Raw genomic sequence first — 16,659 nt, forward strand, 5'->3', positions numbered from 1 at the left:
TTGAATTGTACGGTAACCATATCGTTGACAGGTAGTTGCTTTGTTGAATCCGAATATATCGGGTGGCCATGATGCCTTGCTAGGGGCCAATCTTGGTTTGTGTGTAGTGAGACGATTAATTGGTGTTAATCACGATACTACACACTACCGGTATGATGACGAGCCTATGGGTCACACACATAGAAGATAATTTAAGAGCCAGTTTAGAAGAAGGGTGTTTTCGTCTTTTTATGTGAAAGGGTATTTTGGTAATTTCACAGTGCAATTAAATTTGTTGAGGTCGTAGCCTTTATTTGATTTGATGTTAAAATTAAATAAGTGAGATTATGCTTAAATATGTGTTCGCATATATTTAAAAATATTATCATTATTGTTAAATGTTAATATATATATATATTAATTGAATTTAATTGAGATAATGATAAATTAAAATTAAAATATCTTAAAAGGGATGTTTGGATACAAGGGGTGTTTGGGTTGGACCCCAAGCCCATTCCATGATGGAATAGGTTAAAGTATGCACTATATAAGTGACTAAAGTTCCAGCCCCTTTAACATTCTCTCACACCAGTTTTGCTTTTTGCTAAAAATCAAATACACTTTGATTTTTTCCTGGTTCTTAAAGGCTAAAGAGGATCCAGCAAATCCCTCTCTAGTTCCTTGAGGTTATCTTCGTGTGGACTACATCGATTCGATCCTACACTTGGGTCAGTAGAGAAATACGTTCAGAGACAAGTTGGAGGAGCCTCCAAACAAGCGTATGATTTCTTAAACTCTAAACTAAAATCTGCAGATTCTTATTTAATATATAAACTGTAAATTTGTACCCTGATCTTGGTTCTAAGGAACGATCCATGTTGTAAATGTTTTTGTTTTTCCGCTGCCATGTTTGATCGTTTCCTAACATAATAAATGAATGTGTGGCTCTAGAATCAATTAATGCATAAAGAGGAACTGAGTGAAATAATAACTAACTGATAACTGCGGATGGGCTAGCTTTAGCTTCACTCTGAGCTACTGTAAACACTCGAGCATTAGTACCTCTAGGTGTCTACGCTACGGTTGCAGGAGGGGCTTTGCAATCTCTCATCATATGCCCTGGCTGCTGGCATCTATAGCATACATTTCAGCCCAAATCTTTAAGACACTCCCCAGAATGATTTCTTCCACACTTTTGGCACTAGGGAACTTCAATAGTTCTCGGCCTTTTATTCTACCAATCCCTCTTGTTCTTCTTGGGTTGAAATCTTTTCTTATTTCCCACCTCTCTATTAGTGGGGGCATCAGCTCTATCTCTCTGTGGAGTAGGAGGTGGAACACTAGGGGCTACTGCTGATGGAATTGTCGGGGTTAGCTTATTCACAAATATTTCTGCCCATAAGGCTCATTCCAAAGCTTCACTGTATGTCTGAGGGGGCTGAGCACCGGCCATCACATCTCGGGCTATTTTTTGTTTCAGCCCATGCACGGACTTATCCGTCCTCAATTTTGGTGTACTCACAACACCTGGAGCAAACCTTGCCAGGGAATTAAATTTCATCGAATATTCTTTCACTGAACTAGTCCCCTGTTGCAAACTGATAAACTCCTGAATCTTTTCATGAACTCGATCAACTGTTCTATATTCTGCCTCAAACAATCTTCTGAAATCTCCCCAAGTCATCGAGGCTATATCGTGGGTATCCTCCATCAATTCCCACCATATACAGGCATCACCCCTAAACAGAAAGCTTGCATACTGAATCTTCTCCCGGTCTGTCATAGGGAAAAGTGTCGCCGTACGCTCCACGGATCTAAACCACTCTTCTGCCACTATTGGGTCTGTCGTACCCTTGAATTCTGACAGCTGATGTTGACTAGGCAACCCATATATCGGCTCAATAAGTTTCTACACTATCGGGGATACCGACCTCTCTCTCTCTCTTTTGTAGGGGTCGGTACCATAACTGGGGTCTTAACTCTCTCCGGTATCGATCTCCCCTGATTCTCTCCAAAGAGTTGCTTTATAATATTATAGATCCTCGCTTCATCGAGGACATAGGGGAGTAGATTCTGAAGGGTTGGAAGGTTCACCCGTACTCATTGCCTTCTTACTGCCTGCTCGAGTTCTACGACTCATCTACATAACACCAACACTTTTAGTCAACTCAATTAACTCATCTACTACAAGTAAGGAAAGAAATAACTTATATTGGTCGGCTACGGAACGTCAATGCGGCGGGAGAGGCATACTGTCAAATCCCAAAACCTTTGCTTTGATCCTAAAAATGTAATACTTTCTCTCTCTAGCTAGTATACTAGTAAAATAATAGTAAAACTCACTAAATATATATAAGAAAATACACATGTAGATGAGTATAAAATAATGGGCCCACATCTAATTTTTCTTTATATACAAAGCTTTACATAATGTAATAAAGTCACAAAACATCAACTTGACAGTGTTGCCAAACCCTTCCGCTTCTTGACGTTCCAAGCGATTGCATCTCACTTACTACTTGCAAAAACATTGAAAACAACGGGGTGAGCACTAATTGCTCAGTAAGTAAACCCGCTATGTTACCCTTCTCTCTCCGTTGCTTAAATTCTGAATTTCTTTCCTTACATCACACTTCTCTATTCTTCTTTGTTCTTTCTCTATTCTTTCTCTGTTCTTTCTCAATTTCTCGATTTCTCACTACTCATGCTAGTAGGCATGGTATCATGCATAGGTATGATGCAAATGCACAAATGGATAGGATGTGCATTTTCTTTTCTGTTTTTCTATTTTTTTATTCTGTTTTTTGTTTCTTTTCTCTGTATCCCTTTCTTTCTTTCTTTCTTTCTGTTCTAGTCTTTCTTTCTTTTCTATTCTTTCTTTTATTTTCTATTCTTTGTTTCTTTCTATTCTTTCTTTTCTTTTCTATTCTTTCTTTCTTTCTTGCCGATCGGACTCGGTTGAGGCATGGATTTGGAATCTTGGCAGTGTGAGTGTATTCTCTAATTCTGGGTACAGTCTTCATCCACATGCACTTCTAACGGATTGTACAATTCTTCTTTCTGATTCTGAGGCCGCTCACTAAAGGCGACATGCATGCGGGGCTAGGTCACTCATGGGTTCCCCATCGCAACAACTTTCTCTTCTCTCATCTTTTTACACTTCTTTATATAAAATTTCAGTTTTGAATTATTTTTTAATATTTCTTATTTCTTTCTATTTGTTCTTTGATACTCTTTAATGCTCTTATGAGTATGTATGCATGTAGATGGGCTCATGCTTATTGTTCTTTCTAAATTCACATGTTTGGATGCAATAATGCAATTGGAATGTGAACATGTCATTCTCGACCATCTACAAACTCATCTCAAGATAACAAATAATCATACTCATACATGTACTTCTCTTTGACATTTCATCAAACAATTTATATGCATACATCAACTCTAATTTGGTTACACTTCTACCTCTCTTCTAAGCCACCAAAATTTGGAATAAAACACACCAAGATTAACGTCAAACCTGTCTAGGATTCACACTCCATAAATTCTACTCCAAATCTTCCATAATTCATCCAAACTCTTATCAAACATCAAGTACACAAACACTACTTCCCGTGGATAAATTCTAACCATCATTCCATCAACAATTCTTCATATATAAGCACATACATGCATAAAAGAAATTCTCTACACAATATTACTCCAATCATAACTAGGGTTGGATTTACTTACCTTAGATGTGAGCAATCCAACACTTTAGTAGTCTTCCTTGATCCAACTCTTTTTCTCTTAAATCCTATGAACACAAATCATAAGAATTCAACACTTTAAAAATTAAATCTTATATCTTAGTGCAAGGATCTTACCTAAGGATACTTGAGATTGAAATTCTACTAAAAATAATCAAGAGCTATGAATTTCCTTGAAAAAGGATTGAAGAAATTTGAGAGAGATTGGGTGGAAGGTGGCGTGAATGGAGGAGAAGAAATGGCTAGGGTTTCATTCTTCAACTCTTGATATAACAAAATATTATCTATAGTTTCCCATTTTACCCTTACACTTTCTATGAAATTCCATCTATGTCCCTTAGTCAATTACCAAAATGCCCTTATTTTTATTAACTTCTCCATGTTATTCTACTTCTTTTCACTCCCCACTTTTTCAACTAATTATGAGTGAAAAGACCATTTTACCCCTAATGAAATTTTAAGGCATTTTCTTCGCCCTTGTTCAAGATAACTTTAACACAATTCAACTAAGGGTATTAGGGCATAAGTACAGCTACGTACCTCGATGTGGGCGTTATATACTATCCATTCAGTTTTTTTTTTTTTTAAAATATAGGAAGTGAATAAAATAATTTCTAAGATTGATATTCATGTACTAAACCTTATATTTGTTTCTATTATACCTCTATTTAATCACTTTCATACTTTGAAGCCAAATTGAATTCTTTCTCTTTGTTTAGGGATAAACCAACTTCACTGTAAAGATCATTTGTTAAAAAACAAATGGAATAGAGTTTATGTAAACCAAGTGTAAATAATATTATTAATTTTTGTAGGTAATTTCAATTATAAATTAAATTTATATTATATTAAATTTAAATGACGCAGGTGTCAAACCATAAATTAAAATAAATAAAAGACCATCTTTTGAATTCAATATACCAAAACATAATATAGGAAAAAAATGAAATTGCCTACTATTGAATTGTAATGACCCAGATGCTGAACAATAAATTTATCTGTGGAATTGTATGAAGCCAGTTGCCGAACCACCATCCATAATTATAATTGGTCAAGGTCTGCTTCAGTCCAAAATCTCACTGCCAAACCATCAATTTGCCTATAGAATTGTAATAAGTCAGATGCCAAACCATATTATATCCATAATTGTAATAGAAGGATTCCTTGAGTTCAAAATCTCACTGCCGAACACTTAATTTGACTATAGAAATGAATTTGGGAATGACCAATATAGCAACAATTGAGATTGTCATGTTCAATCATGATTTTACTATAGAATTCTGATAGATCAAGGTATCCTTGAGTTCAAGATCTCACTGTCGAACCATTAATTTGACTATACTTGTGCTACAAAAGTGTAATAACCAAGTTGCTGAACCATAATGTATCCAAAATTATAATAGCACAAAGTCTCCTTGAATTCAAAACCTCAATACCGAATCATAATGTTTTACACTAATGAATTGTAATAAACCAGATGCTGAACCAAAAATTTGACTGTGAAATTGTGAGCACCCAGTTGTCGAACCATAAGTTATCCATAATTGTAATAGATCAAGGTCTGCGTCAGTTCTATTTCTCACTAATGAACCTTTAATTTGACTATAATATGGTAATAAGCCAGGCGTCGAACCATGATTGAATCCATAATTGTAATAGATCAAGATCTCATTCAGTTCACAATCTCACTGTCCAACCACAATTGTTTTTTATCATTAAGAAATCTATCAAACATCTTTACTATTACCAATTAAAAAAATATGTTAAACAATTTTTAATTGTAATAAGGCAGTTGCGGAACCATAATTCAAAATGAAAAGTAAAATAATTCTTACTATTTAATAATGACATCTCATATTGTTTTTATCTTTAACAAATCCAGTAATTACCGTTAATATTACCTATTCAAAAAATATGCTGAACAATTGTTAATTGTAGCAAACAAGTTGTCGAACTATATCTTAAATGAAAATTAAAAATGGTTTTTACTGATCAAATACATCAAGTATTTAGGTAATATAAAATTGCATCAAAATGACATTAGATATTGTTATTATCTTTAAGAAATCCATTGATCTATTACCGTTTATTTTCACGTTGTTCGAAGAATTTTTTTATGTTCTTGAATTGCTGTATTATTAACTATTTAATAAATATAGTATTGCATTTCATTACATGTGGCTTAATATAGTTGGTTTCGTTGTTAATATAATTTTTTTTGCAAAGTGTTTCAAATACAAGCAAGAAACATACCCGCGACGCATGGGCTTTACACCTAGTTGGATTATAGATGTTGGTGAAGTAATAATTGGGTCATTTCGGTTAATAAAATTTGACAAAATTTTGTTTGGCCGTTGAAAAACTTTAAAATTAAAAAATATCTTAATTTTTTTTCTTATTCAATAAAATCGAAAATTAAGATAATTATAAAATTAAACTTGGGTACTTTATGTTTAGTTCTTTTCCGCTCTTTTTTATTGTTTCCTTGATATTTTAATTTAATTTTATTAAATATATAATCGTTAAGTGATGAGATGGGCCGACTAGCTATTTTTGGGCTTTTACAAAAGCCTAACTTTAGGGATCAAATTCTCTCCTCTCGTCTTTGTAGCCTACTAATGCAAGTTCATACAAAACCCTTAAACCCTAATTCTTTAATAATTTTCAAAATCTTCACTTGTCTAAAAATTCTCATTTGTCAATCAACTATTTTCAGTTTTAAGGACTTTACGTTCTCTCTGCAGGTAGGTAATTTAGTTATTTTCAGTCAAACAGCATAAATTTATTTGCTTTTTTTTTTTTTTTTTCGTTCTTTGCGTGATCGTGATCAGCGGCGGCGATTCGTATAGGTTTCAGCTGCGAGTTTCGGCTTGTCTTGGTTCTTATTGATATTTTTACTATTGGTGTGTTGGATGCAGTATTTGCCTCAAAATGGATGTTAGATTTAAGAATGTTATAATTTTTGGGTTATTTTCGATTTGTGAGAAGAGTTTTAGGTAATTTGATATGCAAATGCAATGTCCTTGATGAAGAGTTTTGCTCTTTTTTGTTTGGAAGCATAATCGGTGTATTGATAAAAATGGAGTATTTGTTAGTTTATTTATTTATTTGCTGGTGGAGTGCGTTGTTTTTATTTATTTATTTACTTTTGTGCTATTAATTTTGCTGGGTTATTTAGTGTTTTCTTTGAGGGTGTTTATATAGCTTCTGAATTTGTATCGCATTAATTTTCAAACGATTGTATACGAGATCATATTTATTGCATTTGTATTTCATGCTTGTTTCTTACGCTTTTGTTGTTGTTGTTGTTGCTGCTGCTGCTATATTTCTTTTGAGATGAAAAGTTTGTTCAGCCATTCTTGATAGATATAAGTTTTTATTAAAAACATTTTCTTGCATCCTCAAGATTAGATTGAAAAGTATTTGCTTTAAAGAATAGCTTATGTCCTATGAAGAAAATTCCTTCTCTGCTTCTGCTTACCCTTGATATTGCTGTTGGTTGTTTTTTTTTTACTTTTTATTCTTTCTGTATACAGAACAGGAAAATGATTTATTGACTACCTCATTATTTTCTCTCTCCAAGTTTCTAAAACTTTTAAATCCTCGAATTTTCTTTTTATATGTTAATTTTTTGATTCACTTTATTTTCTCAAATATAGGTTATCAACAGCCTGTAAAGTAAGAAGATGGCTCTTTTTAAAAATGCAAAACGACCACTTAAGATCTTTCTTTACAACAAACTTAGCACTGCTAGTTACCATACACATGGAAACACTACTTGGGCAAACCATGGGACTCCCATTTCAATGTCCACACAAATCAAGGACTTATTTTCAATCAGATATGCCAGCCCAAAATTTGATTTTTCATCAACTTCAAGAGAGTTCAGTGATCAAGCTCAGGCAGCATCAGAGCAAATGAATCTCATTAAGCAATTAAGAGAACGAACCAGTGCTCCCATAAAGGATGTCAAGTTAGCTCTCGTTGATTGCAATTGGAACATTGGTATTAAGTCCTACATCAGTAACTCTAACTTTTTAGAGACACAAACCAGTTCTATCCCTCTTTATATGTTTGGTTTTGAGTTTTTGTGGGTTGTTTTGTTTGAAGTTCTAATATCGGTGATCAAATGATTTTGTTAGAGGAAGCACAGAAAGAGTTAAGGAAAAGAGGGAAGGTTCTAGCATCAAAAAGGTCATCCCAGACTGCTACTGAGGGTTTACTTGCTTTAGCACAGAATGAGGGCAAAGCTGCTGTTATTGAACTTAACTGTGAGACAGATTTTGTTGCCAGGAATGAGATATTTCAATATTTGGTTAGTGTGTGTTTACCATTTTCTTGTCATTTGCCAATTATCATTTGAACTGACTTGCTTGGACTGATGGACTCAAAACAGTTTTTAACTTTTACCTTGAGTTTCATTTCTTAAAATTTTATACTCATGTCTCCCATGTTACTTTTCTTCTAGGCCTTATCTTTGGCAAAGCAAGCTTTACTGGCTGAAAATGTTTCACAGCAGGCTTCTGGAGTCTATCCTGTTGGGCCTGAGTACTTGGAGGTAATAAGTTTGAATACTGAATCTGATTATTTAATCTGTTATAGTATACAGCAACTCCTCTTTAACATGATAAAACACGTTTCAAGGACGTCATCTAGAGCTGTACTTCATGCTCAAATCTCAATAGCAATAACACTTGTGGTTTGAGGACCTTAGCTGATCAGCATATTTCTTGCCTTTGATGGATTGATCCCTGCATTAAATTTAGGAGAATAGGCTGCATGTACAATAGTTATGATTCTGTTGGAATTTAGAAAACTGGCTAAATGCTCCAGCCTTGTTGAAGTTGCCTCAATATTCATGAGCTCGTGGCTTGGTTACTTTCATATTCATTTTAACGTTTTCTATCTTCAATCATATTCCTTGATTTAGATTCATTTGTTCATTTGCAAATGATGACTGGTCTGAACAAAACTACCCTTTTTTTTTTTTTTTAAGTACAATTCTTGGAACCTACTGTAAGTGAATTTTTCATATTTTACTACCAGGGTTTACAGTTGAATCTTGATCATCCAAAAATTAGTGGAGAAACAACTGTTCAGAATGCAATTACTGAAGTAGCTGCAATTATGGGGGAGAATGTGAAACTGAGAAGGGGTTTTGTGATGTCTGCATCTGTACCTGGGGTTGTTTCAACTTACCTCCACACAAGCCCTCAACCAGGTGCATTTAAAAAATAAAAAGAAAAAAAAAATTGCTTTCATCTCCTTTCTTGATCGGTAATTTACTTGCATGTATTGACACAGACTTAGGCCTAAAATGTAAATTTCCCTTGTTTCAAGATTCTATCTTTATCACAATTTGCCAAGATTTTGCAACACGACTGAATTTGAGCAAACGAAGCATTTGCTTTGGCCTTAACTGCTAACTGTTTGATCTGGATGTAGGATTGGGTCGTATTGCTGGACTTCTATCTCTTGAAGTAGAGGATGAAAAGTGTCAGCTGGATCTTTTACAGCGTGTTGGATCAGAATTAGCAATGCATGTCGTTGCTGCAAAGCCATTATTCTTGACAAAGGAACTAGTTTCTTCTGATGCATTAGAGAATGAACGAGAGGTTCTTAAATCTCAGGTAGTCAATTCCATTGTTTGATAGATCTCTATTCCTTTCAGTTACGTAAGACTTTTCAGGCATCATAACCTCAATTCATTTTATTGAGGTATTTATGGATGAGTGATAATCTGACATAGACTAGTTGTTCTATTTTTTTCCCCTCCTTCCCTTTTCTTTTAACGTAGAAGAAAATGGATACATTAAATGAGCCTAGTTATAGGGATGGTCTCACTTTGGCTCGGTGAACATGTAATGCCGCAAGTGAATTCCTACTATGTAAGGCATAGTGCTATCCTCTGTTTTTTTATCTAAAAGTGCCATCTGGTTAGATATGCTATCTTGCCCACCCTCAGTAGAGTTTCGAACTGTCTCAAGGCCCCTACGATTATCCCATCTCTAAGAATCTCAGGACTTGTGAAGAGGTTACCTGACTGACTCCTGCGCTGAACTAACGAATCTCATTTTTCATGTTCTCGAAAGTGGAGTGAACTATCTTTTCGAACCGGAAACGGGATTCACAATCGCTAGAGTGCGATGGTTCGTTCGAGCGAGTGGATAGGCAGCGCTCAATTACGTTATTTTCGAAATTGGATATTGGTTGAGTAAGTAGTCGACTTAGACTATCCGATATGAGTGACGGCAAGATGACTGATATGAACTCTCTTTTAGCGCCCAAAGAAAAAGAGTTACCAAGGGGATTGATTTATGGCGTTGTCTTATTCAGCAAAGATCAAAGATCCCAATCCAATTTCCAAAATGAATATGGATTGGTATAATGGTAAATGTATTCATTCAACAGATGTTATTGTCCTGAAAAGTGGTTATATTCTTATTTCAGTTTGTAGTGTAGTGCAGCCAGAATCTTCTTGCAAGGAATGTGTATTTATCTGCCTTCGTGTACAATCTAACTACTTGTTAAGCAATTTCATTTTGTGTGTTGCAAAATTTTAAATCATTATCTTGGTGTTGTTTGTCAGGCAGAAAGTACAGGAAAGTCTCAGATGGCTGTAGAAAAAATGGTGGAAGGTCGTTTGCGTAAATACTATGAAGAAGTTGTACTTATGGAGCAAAAATTTATCGTGAATGATACTTTACATATAAAGGTAGGCAATCTTACCTTGTATTATAGACTTCAATGTCAATGCCCAACTTTAGTTGTCTTTGTGTTTTTGGATTTTAAAGTTCAAGTAATAAATATTAGATGCTTGAATCTTTTGATTAGCATGACCTTTGCACAACCCTATGGTTGGATCTACTTTCTTTTCTGTGTGGTGGTCTTCGAGTTCCATTTAATTCCTGAGATATGGAATCTTGTACTGTAGTTTGTACCCGCATAAATGGTGCCAATGTGCTTGCAATTATGCAGGCGACATGTGGGTTGATATGTTTGCCCATGAATGTGCACACAGTTGGTGGTTGGTTCCACACTTTTATTTTTTATTTTTTTATCTTCTTTTTATGTCTGATATATGAAATGTGGTTGTTGATTAAATATGCTACACTATGCCTTGCAGACGCTTTTGGATAATCTATTCAAGGAAGTGGGCTCACCTGTGAAGATTGGGAATTTTTTCAGAATGGAAGTAGGAGAAGGAATTCAGAGGTAGAGTCAACTGGTTCTTCACTTTGCTGTTTTTTCTTCTTTTGTTGGACAAATTTTTTTTTCTGGTATCTAATTTTCTAAAGGCAAGGCTTCATCATAAGCTGCTCCTTTCCATACCCACCTACTCTGAAAATCTTGGTCAGGTTGGCCATCATTTTCTGGACCTTTCCACGATCCCTATAGAGTTTTTCAGCGAGCTAACAAAAATTCTTCTTATTCTGTAAATTTGATTATGCCATGATATAATGTACATGCATATTTTATAGAGACGATATGTAACTTTTAGTGAATGTTGCTGTCTTATGTAATGCTTTAATATTATGAGTGACTAAAGTTGTTTCTTATGAAACAGTAGCAATATTTAATTCTTTTTATTTTACTTTTCCTTTTCATTTGTTCTCCAAATCTTTCAGTTTTCCAATGAATTCCTCTCAAAGTTTGAACATTTTGGCACTTTATGGGGTCTTCAGGCATTTACCTTGTATCAACACTGTTGACATCTCATTGCTTGTGATGAATATACCTTTTGCTTCATAATGTTCACAAACTTATATTCTTTCTCCATCTATCCATCTGTTTCTCTCATTTTTTTGGCACAGTTGTTTCAAAGACCCAAAATCAGGAAGTTCTATGACAGTATTTTTTTTATTTTTATTTTTTCTGATAATAGTTTGATTGGTTAGTATTATAGGAATAAGCAGGAAAAAAAAATTCAAAACACTGTTCCTTTTCTTGGCCTTTCCTTGCTCTTTATTCATTCAACTTTAGCATTAGTCATTAAGGTACAACAGATTATGTCACGGGTAGATTTGAAGAAGCAGATTTATGTTTTCTTGCATCTATGAGGTTGCTATGATACATTTATATTGTTGTCAAAAAGTGAGATTAGCTTTCATATTTGACTTTAAAAACACTTAAGAGGCATATATGTTTATCTAGGGGATTCTGTGATTGGTATGATCTTTTCTCTTTTCTCACTTACTATTCCTTGTTGGGGTCTGAGGTGAGCTTCTGTAGCTGAGCTCATAATTTTGAAGCCTTCCAAAAAAAAAAAAAAAAAAATAAAAAATTCCAAATACAGGAGCTATCATATGTTATTGATCACTTGTAATTTTGTAGGCTAGAAGCAGCCAGTTCAGATGAACATGTGGCTCAAGCTGCGTAATTTGAGATGATAATGGCCCTTCATATGCGAAACTCGTAAAGATAAGAGGTTGCTCTTAAGATCACTTTGGAGAGGTTCTCTTATTCTTCTTGCATCTGTGGTTGATCTCAGTATGTTTCCATCACTTCCACAAGTTCCTAAAAAATGCCCAAATGAGACCTTTTTGTAAAAGTTAATGGATGAACTAGTGTATTATTGTTATGAAATACTTTTCTTTTTCCTTATTTATTGAAGGAATTTTTCTCCCCATCAAATAAGTCGATAATAATAAGAGGATTATTGTTTGTAACAGTTTGTTTCACTTGAGACTGCATAGTAGTTTTTGTACCGAGTCGTTGAGATTGCAATTCTATTGAGACCTTCTTCCTCTCACTAATTTTCTTCTTGTATCCTTGATTCAAACATGATAAGTGATTGAATTGCCCAATGTAGAATGTCGAATTTATATTTTCTTGCTCTTGAAGTCAGAGAGTTATGCAAACGAACTAAGATCCTCTCATAGGACAGACATTATGAGAGCTCTAGATCGATTGTTTAACTGCTTTTTCTGTTTCTTATAATAGTTTGCTTTCTCATATTAATGGTGGATTTCTGGATTGTTAGTAAATAAAGTTTAGTAACACTAAGAGCTCTTTGTTTGGCAACTAACATGTCGATTCAAGAATTACAATAACTTTTCACATGATTTTACAAGACAAAGCAGCCAGGAAAACAAAGATGGGGTGAGAGTTTGATCATTCCAAGCAACAAACGGGTGAACTCTAGTGGAATTTAAGGCTAGTCAATACATTGTTGTTGACGGGGTCAGCCAAATGATCCAACAGGTTTTGGTATGGCCCAACTCCTGTAACAAGCCCTTGAATAAAGTATCCCAAAACTGCCAACATAGCCAATCTTCCATTCTTCACTTCCTTGAGCTTCAAATCCTTCATTGACTTCTCATCTTTCCCAAATCCTAGAGGGTTAAACAATGGGCCTCCTGGGTATGCCGGATCTCCGGAACCACCCAAAAATTTCTCAAACCCCAAGAAATATTGCTTGCTCATGGATCCAGGTTTGGCCCAGTCCTGGAATCTCCTGTGCTCGGCGAAGCCCATGAGAGCCAATTCAAGGACAAAGAGTGTGTATGGGTCAGCCCAGTAGTTGTATGTTCCAGCTGGGGGAATCACCCCTGTTTTGAACCAAGGGAGAGCTGTTTCTGGTGGAATAAGACCAGCTTTGCCAAGAATTTCTGGTGCAATGGCACCAGCTGCACCCAACATGGCGAACCGCCCGTTAATGATTTCTCCATAGGCTAGCCACTTGGGTTCGATGAACCCTCCTGTGCCTTCTGGGTCTGAAAGACCAAGTGGGTCGAACCCGTAGTCTCCTGGGAGGCTGCACAATCAAAATTTAGAGACATTAATTATGAGACGTTACGCCAGTATTCCCATCTCATGATTAATAGATTGTCTATACAACGACACGACGCATAACATATACTCATCTTATGATCGATTGGTTTTACATACGGCAGTTGTTGTTGGAAGTGTAATTATATTGAGAATTTAGAGTAACTCTTTACCTTCCATCCAAGTATGAAAGGCTCTGTTTGGAAGCAAACCACAAGGGTCTGTCAGCTCCTTGCTGAAAAACACACAACCAAACTAAAGTTACTAGAAATTTCAAGAGGTTTTATATTAAGAGGCTTATTTAAGCAGACAAAGGTTTTGATCTAATCAACCTAGAAATCCGTAGATTAGAGCTCGGTGAAAGCAAATATGCTACTAGACTTATCTGATACGTAATATCAACAATTCTTTTATTCATATCTCTAATGTCACATTGCAACAAAAGGTTTACCAAAATACTTGAAAAATGAAAAGAAGGTACCTTAACAGGGGGAGTAGAGGCTGCCCTAACAACAAAGGATGCTTTTCTTGAGGACCCAATTGGGGATTGGAGAAATCTTGCTCCTAGAATTTGCCTAGCAGTCTCCACAGAGGAAGTAAGAGATGATGAAAGAAGAGCTTGTGCTACCATGTTATGGTGTTTGTTTTCTTCACGAAGTGTATGTTGTGGTAAAGGGTCTGACGAATAAGTGTAGGTTTGAGTTGCACAAGAGACAAAAGGCAAAGAATGAGTGCCAATCTTTGCCACAATTTCTGGGCTTGAAATCTTAGTAGATATGAGAGATGGCCCAAGTTTTAGATTAGGTTAGGATCTGGTTGTCCAACAAGGAATGTCCACGTGGAGTTATTGAACTAAATATTTGGATAAGAGATATTGCTCTTATGATGCAAATGATGTTAAGAACTGCGTTGCCACATGGCAGCCTAAAAGCCATTATTTACATTTCTGGTTGCCTCTCATGTCCTCAAAATATCTAGTATTATCAAACTCAAAAATCTTGGATTTTACACAACATGCAATCTAGGTTATTATCGCTAACTTCCCCAAAGTTTCAAAAATACTTGTAAGACCCCTAAGTANTTAATATTAAAGTCTTATTAATTTCAATTTTAATGTTTATAGTTTCATGTATAATATTTGAGTTTTCAATATATTGTTTTAAGTTTCAAATATTATAGATACTATTTATAGGTTTTAAGTGTTTTGGTGTAAGCATCAAACTCAATGTTATAAATTTCAAGTTTTTTAGTTTATGTGCTACGTTATGAGTTTCATGTATATTATTTGGGTTTCAAGCACTACGTATAGATATTTAATGAATGTTAAAGTTTTCAGGTGTGATGTTACAAGTTTCAAAAGAAATGTTTTCTCAAATCTTTTAAATTTTAAGTTATATATTATTGGTTTTACAATTTATTTTGTAGGTTTTTGTTGGAGTGAATCAAGGAATGATTGATATTTTGGAGTAAATCAAGGATTGATTGATATTATGTTTAATATGAGTGAATCAAGGAATGATTGATATGTTGGAGTAAATCAAGGATTGATTGGTATTATGTTTAATACCAATATTTCGTCACCTTTTCTTGTGTGATTATGACATTATGGAAAATATTATATTTCATTTTTATTCCTTTACACTTTAGTATAAAAAGACAATGCATACTTATACAAAACACACAATTGAGTGGAAAACTATTCTTCTCCATTCTTTCTCTCTAGCATACTTAGGCAATCTCTGCTTACTCTTCTCTTGCCTCTCTTGCCATATTCTGACATGGTATCAGAGTATCTAGGTTGAATCAGCTTCCGGTCATCTAGCCTCTCTTTTTGTCCTTGCAATTCAAATAGATACTCGGTTAGTTTTTTTTCTGACCAAGCTTCCGCTAGCATTCTAGCTTAAGTTTAGGATAGTGAGTAGCTAGTTATATGGTTATATCCATGTCTAGGAAAATTCTGTCAACATGACGATAAAAGTCTAATGAGACTGGGTTTTAAGTGAGATCGTTTGTGACCCCTCAAGTGTTTCCTGGTGCATATTAAATCATTTTCAGCACTTACTACTATCCTAAGTTATTAAGTTGTTCCACCCACTCTAGCCTTAAGTTTTGCGAAGTTCTTGCAAAACCACATTGACACAATGGCACTTGGGTGCAAGAGTTAGTTTATATTTAAATTGAATTCATCTTTTAGAATGGACCAGTTTGACAAGAATATCAACACACAAAAGGATTTTCTTTTATATGGGGACATGGACGGCCACGATGTATCCAAGCACTCTGATGGCCAAAAGGTCATCTCTCTCTCGCCATCATCCAATGACTCCTATGACGCCATGTCACGCCTCCAATCAAAGGGTCAATTGGGCCTAATGCAAATGGATCCAATGGTAATGGGTCTAATGGGCCAGCATCAAAGAATAATAAAGGGATATTTTTTGTGACTATTGCAAACGGAGAAACCATACCCAGGATACCTACTGGAAATTACATGGGCGACCCAATATGTCAAACAAGGATAAAACTAGAAATCCTCCAGTTTATCATGTAGTCGCGAATATGCCTTCAAGAAATCAAATTTCAATACCTCTGATTAGCACAGAACAATACAATCAATTGATTCAGATGTTAAATCACATTTCGCAGGCAAATACCTTGGCATCCTATGTAGGTACATCTTTTTGTCTAAATTCTTTTTCAAATAATATTTGGATAATTGGCTTAGGGGCAAGTGACCACATTGTTTGCAACCCGAATTTTTTCCCTACAACCACTAAACCCATCAAACCATCTACATCCGTATGCATGCCAAATAGTAATAGTGCTTTAGCTTTTCATATAGGGAACGTCTGTCTCTTAGGGGGTGTTTGTCTAAGCTTATAAGCTGGTCAAACTTGCTTATAAGCTCTAAAATTAAGCTGACCTGTTTGTTTATAATCTTTTTGAGCTTATAAGCCAAAAAAAATAAGTTGGGGGGGAGGTACTTTTTTTTTTTTTTGGCTTATAAGCACTCTGCTTATAAGCTAGTTTGACCAAGTATATTACCACATTATCCTTATTTAATTTTAAAATTCCATAGTATAACCTTATTTAATGTAGTACCCCTTTTAGTCATTTTATAATAAAATATACTTATAAGCCACATTTCACCAAACACGTC

At 35.0% G+C, this 16,659-nt stretch overlaps 2 protein-coding genes across 2 annotated transcripts; one reads left to right on the forward strand and one right to left on the reverse strand.

Annotated features, from left to right (window-relative positions):
• The first annotated feature begins 6,316 nt into the window (after positions 1-6,316).
• LOC116132882 (elongation factor Ts, mitochondrial) lies at positions 6,317-12,544 on the forward strand. Its single transcript, XM_031418561.1, has 9 exons — positions 6,317-6,472; positions 7,388-7,733; positions 7,871-8,043; positions 8,197-8,286; positions 8,775-8,949; positions 9,174-9,358; positions 10,318-10,443; positions 10,855-10,943; positions 12,063-12,544. The coding sequence occupies exons 2-9, from the start codon at positions 7,415-7,417 to the stop codon at positions 12,106-12,108; spliced, it is 1,203 nt and encodes a 400-aa protein (XP_031274421.1). The 5' UTR covers positions 6,317-6,472; positions 7,388-7,414; the 3' UTR covers positions 12,109-12,544.
• Positions 12,545-12,740: 196 nt separating this feature from the next.
• Positions 12,741-14,264, reverse strand: LOC116132883 (chlorophyll a-b binding protein 8, chloroplastic). The gene is made up of 3 exons (XM_031418562.1): positions 13,981-14,264; positions 13,673-13,734; positions 12,741-13,485 (listed from the first exon to the last, which is right to left on the reverse strand). Exons 1-3 carry the CDS (start codon positions 14,128-14,130, stop codon positions 12,870-12,872), a joined length of 828 nt encoding a protein of 275 aa, XP_031274422.1. The 5' UTR covers positions 14,131-14,264; the 3' UTR covers positions 12,741-12,869.
• Between the last annotated feature and the right edge of the window lie 2,395 nt (positions 14,265-16,659).

The sequence above is a fragment of the Pistacia vera genome, unplaced genomic scaffold (assembly GCF_008641045.1).
Source record: "Pistacia vera cultivar Batoury unplaced genomic scaffold, PisVer_v2 Contig261, whole genome shotgun sequence".
NCBI lineage: Eukaryota > Viridiplantae > Streptophyta > Magnoliopsida > Sapindales > Anacardiaceae > Pistacia > Pistacia vera.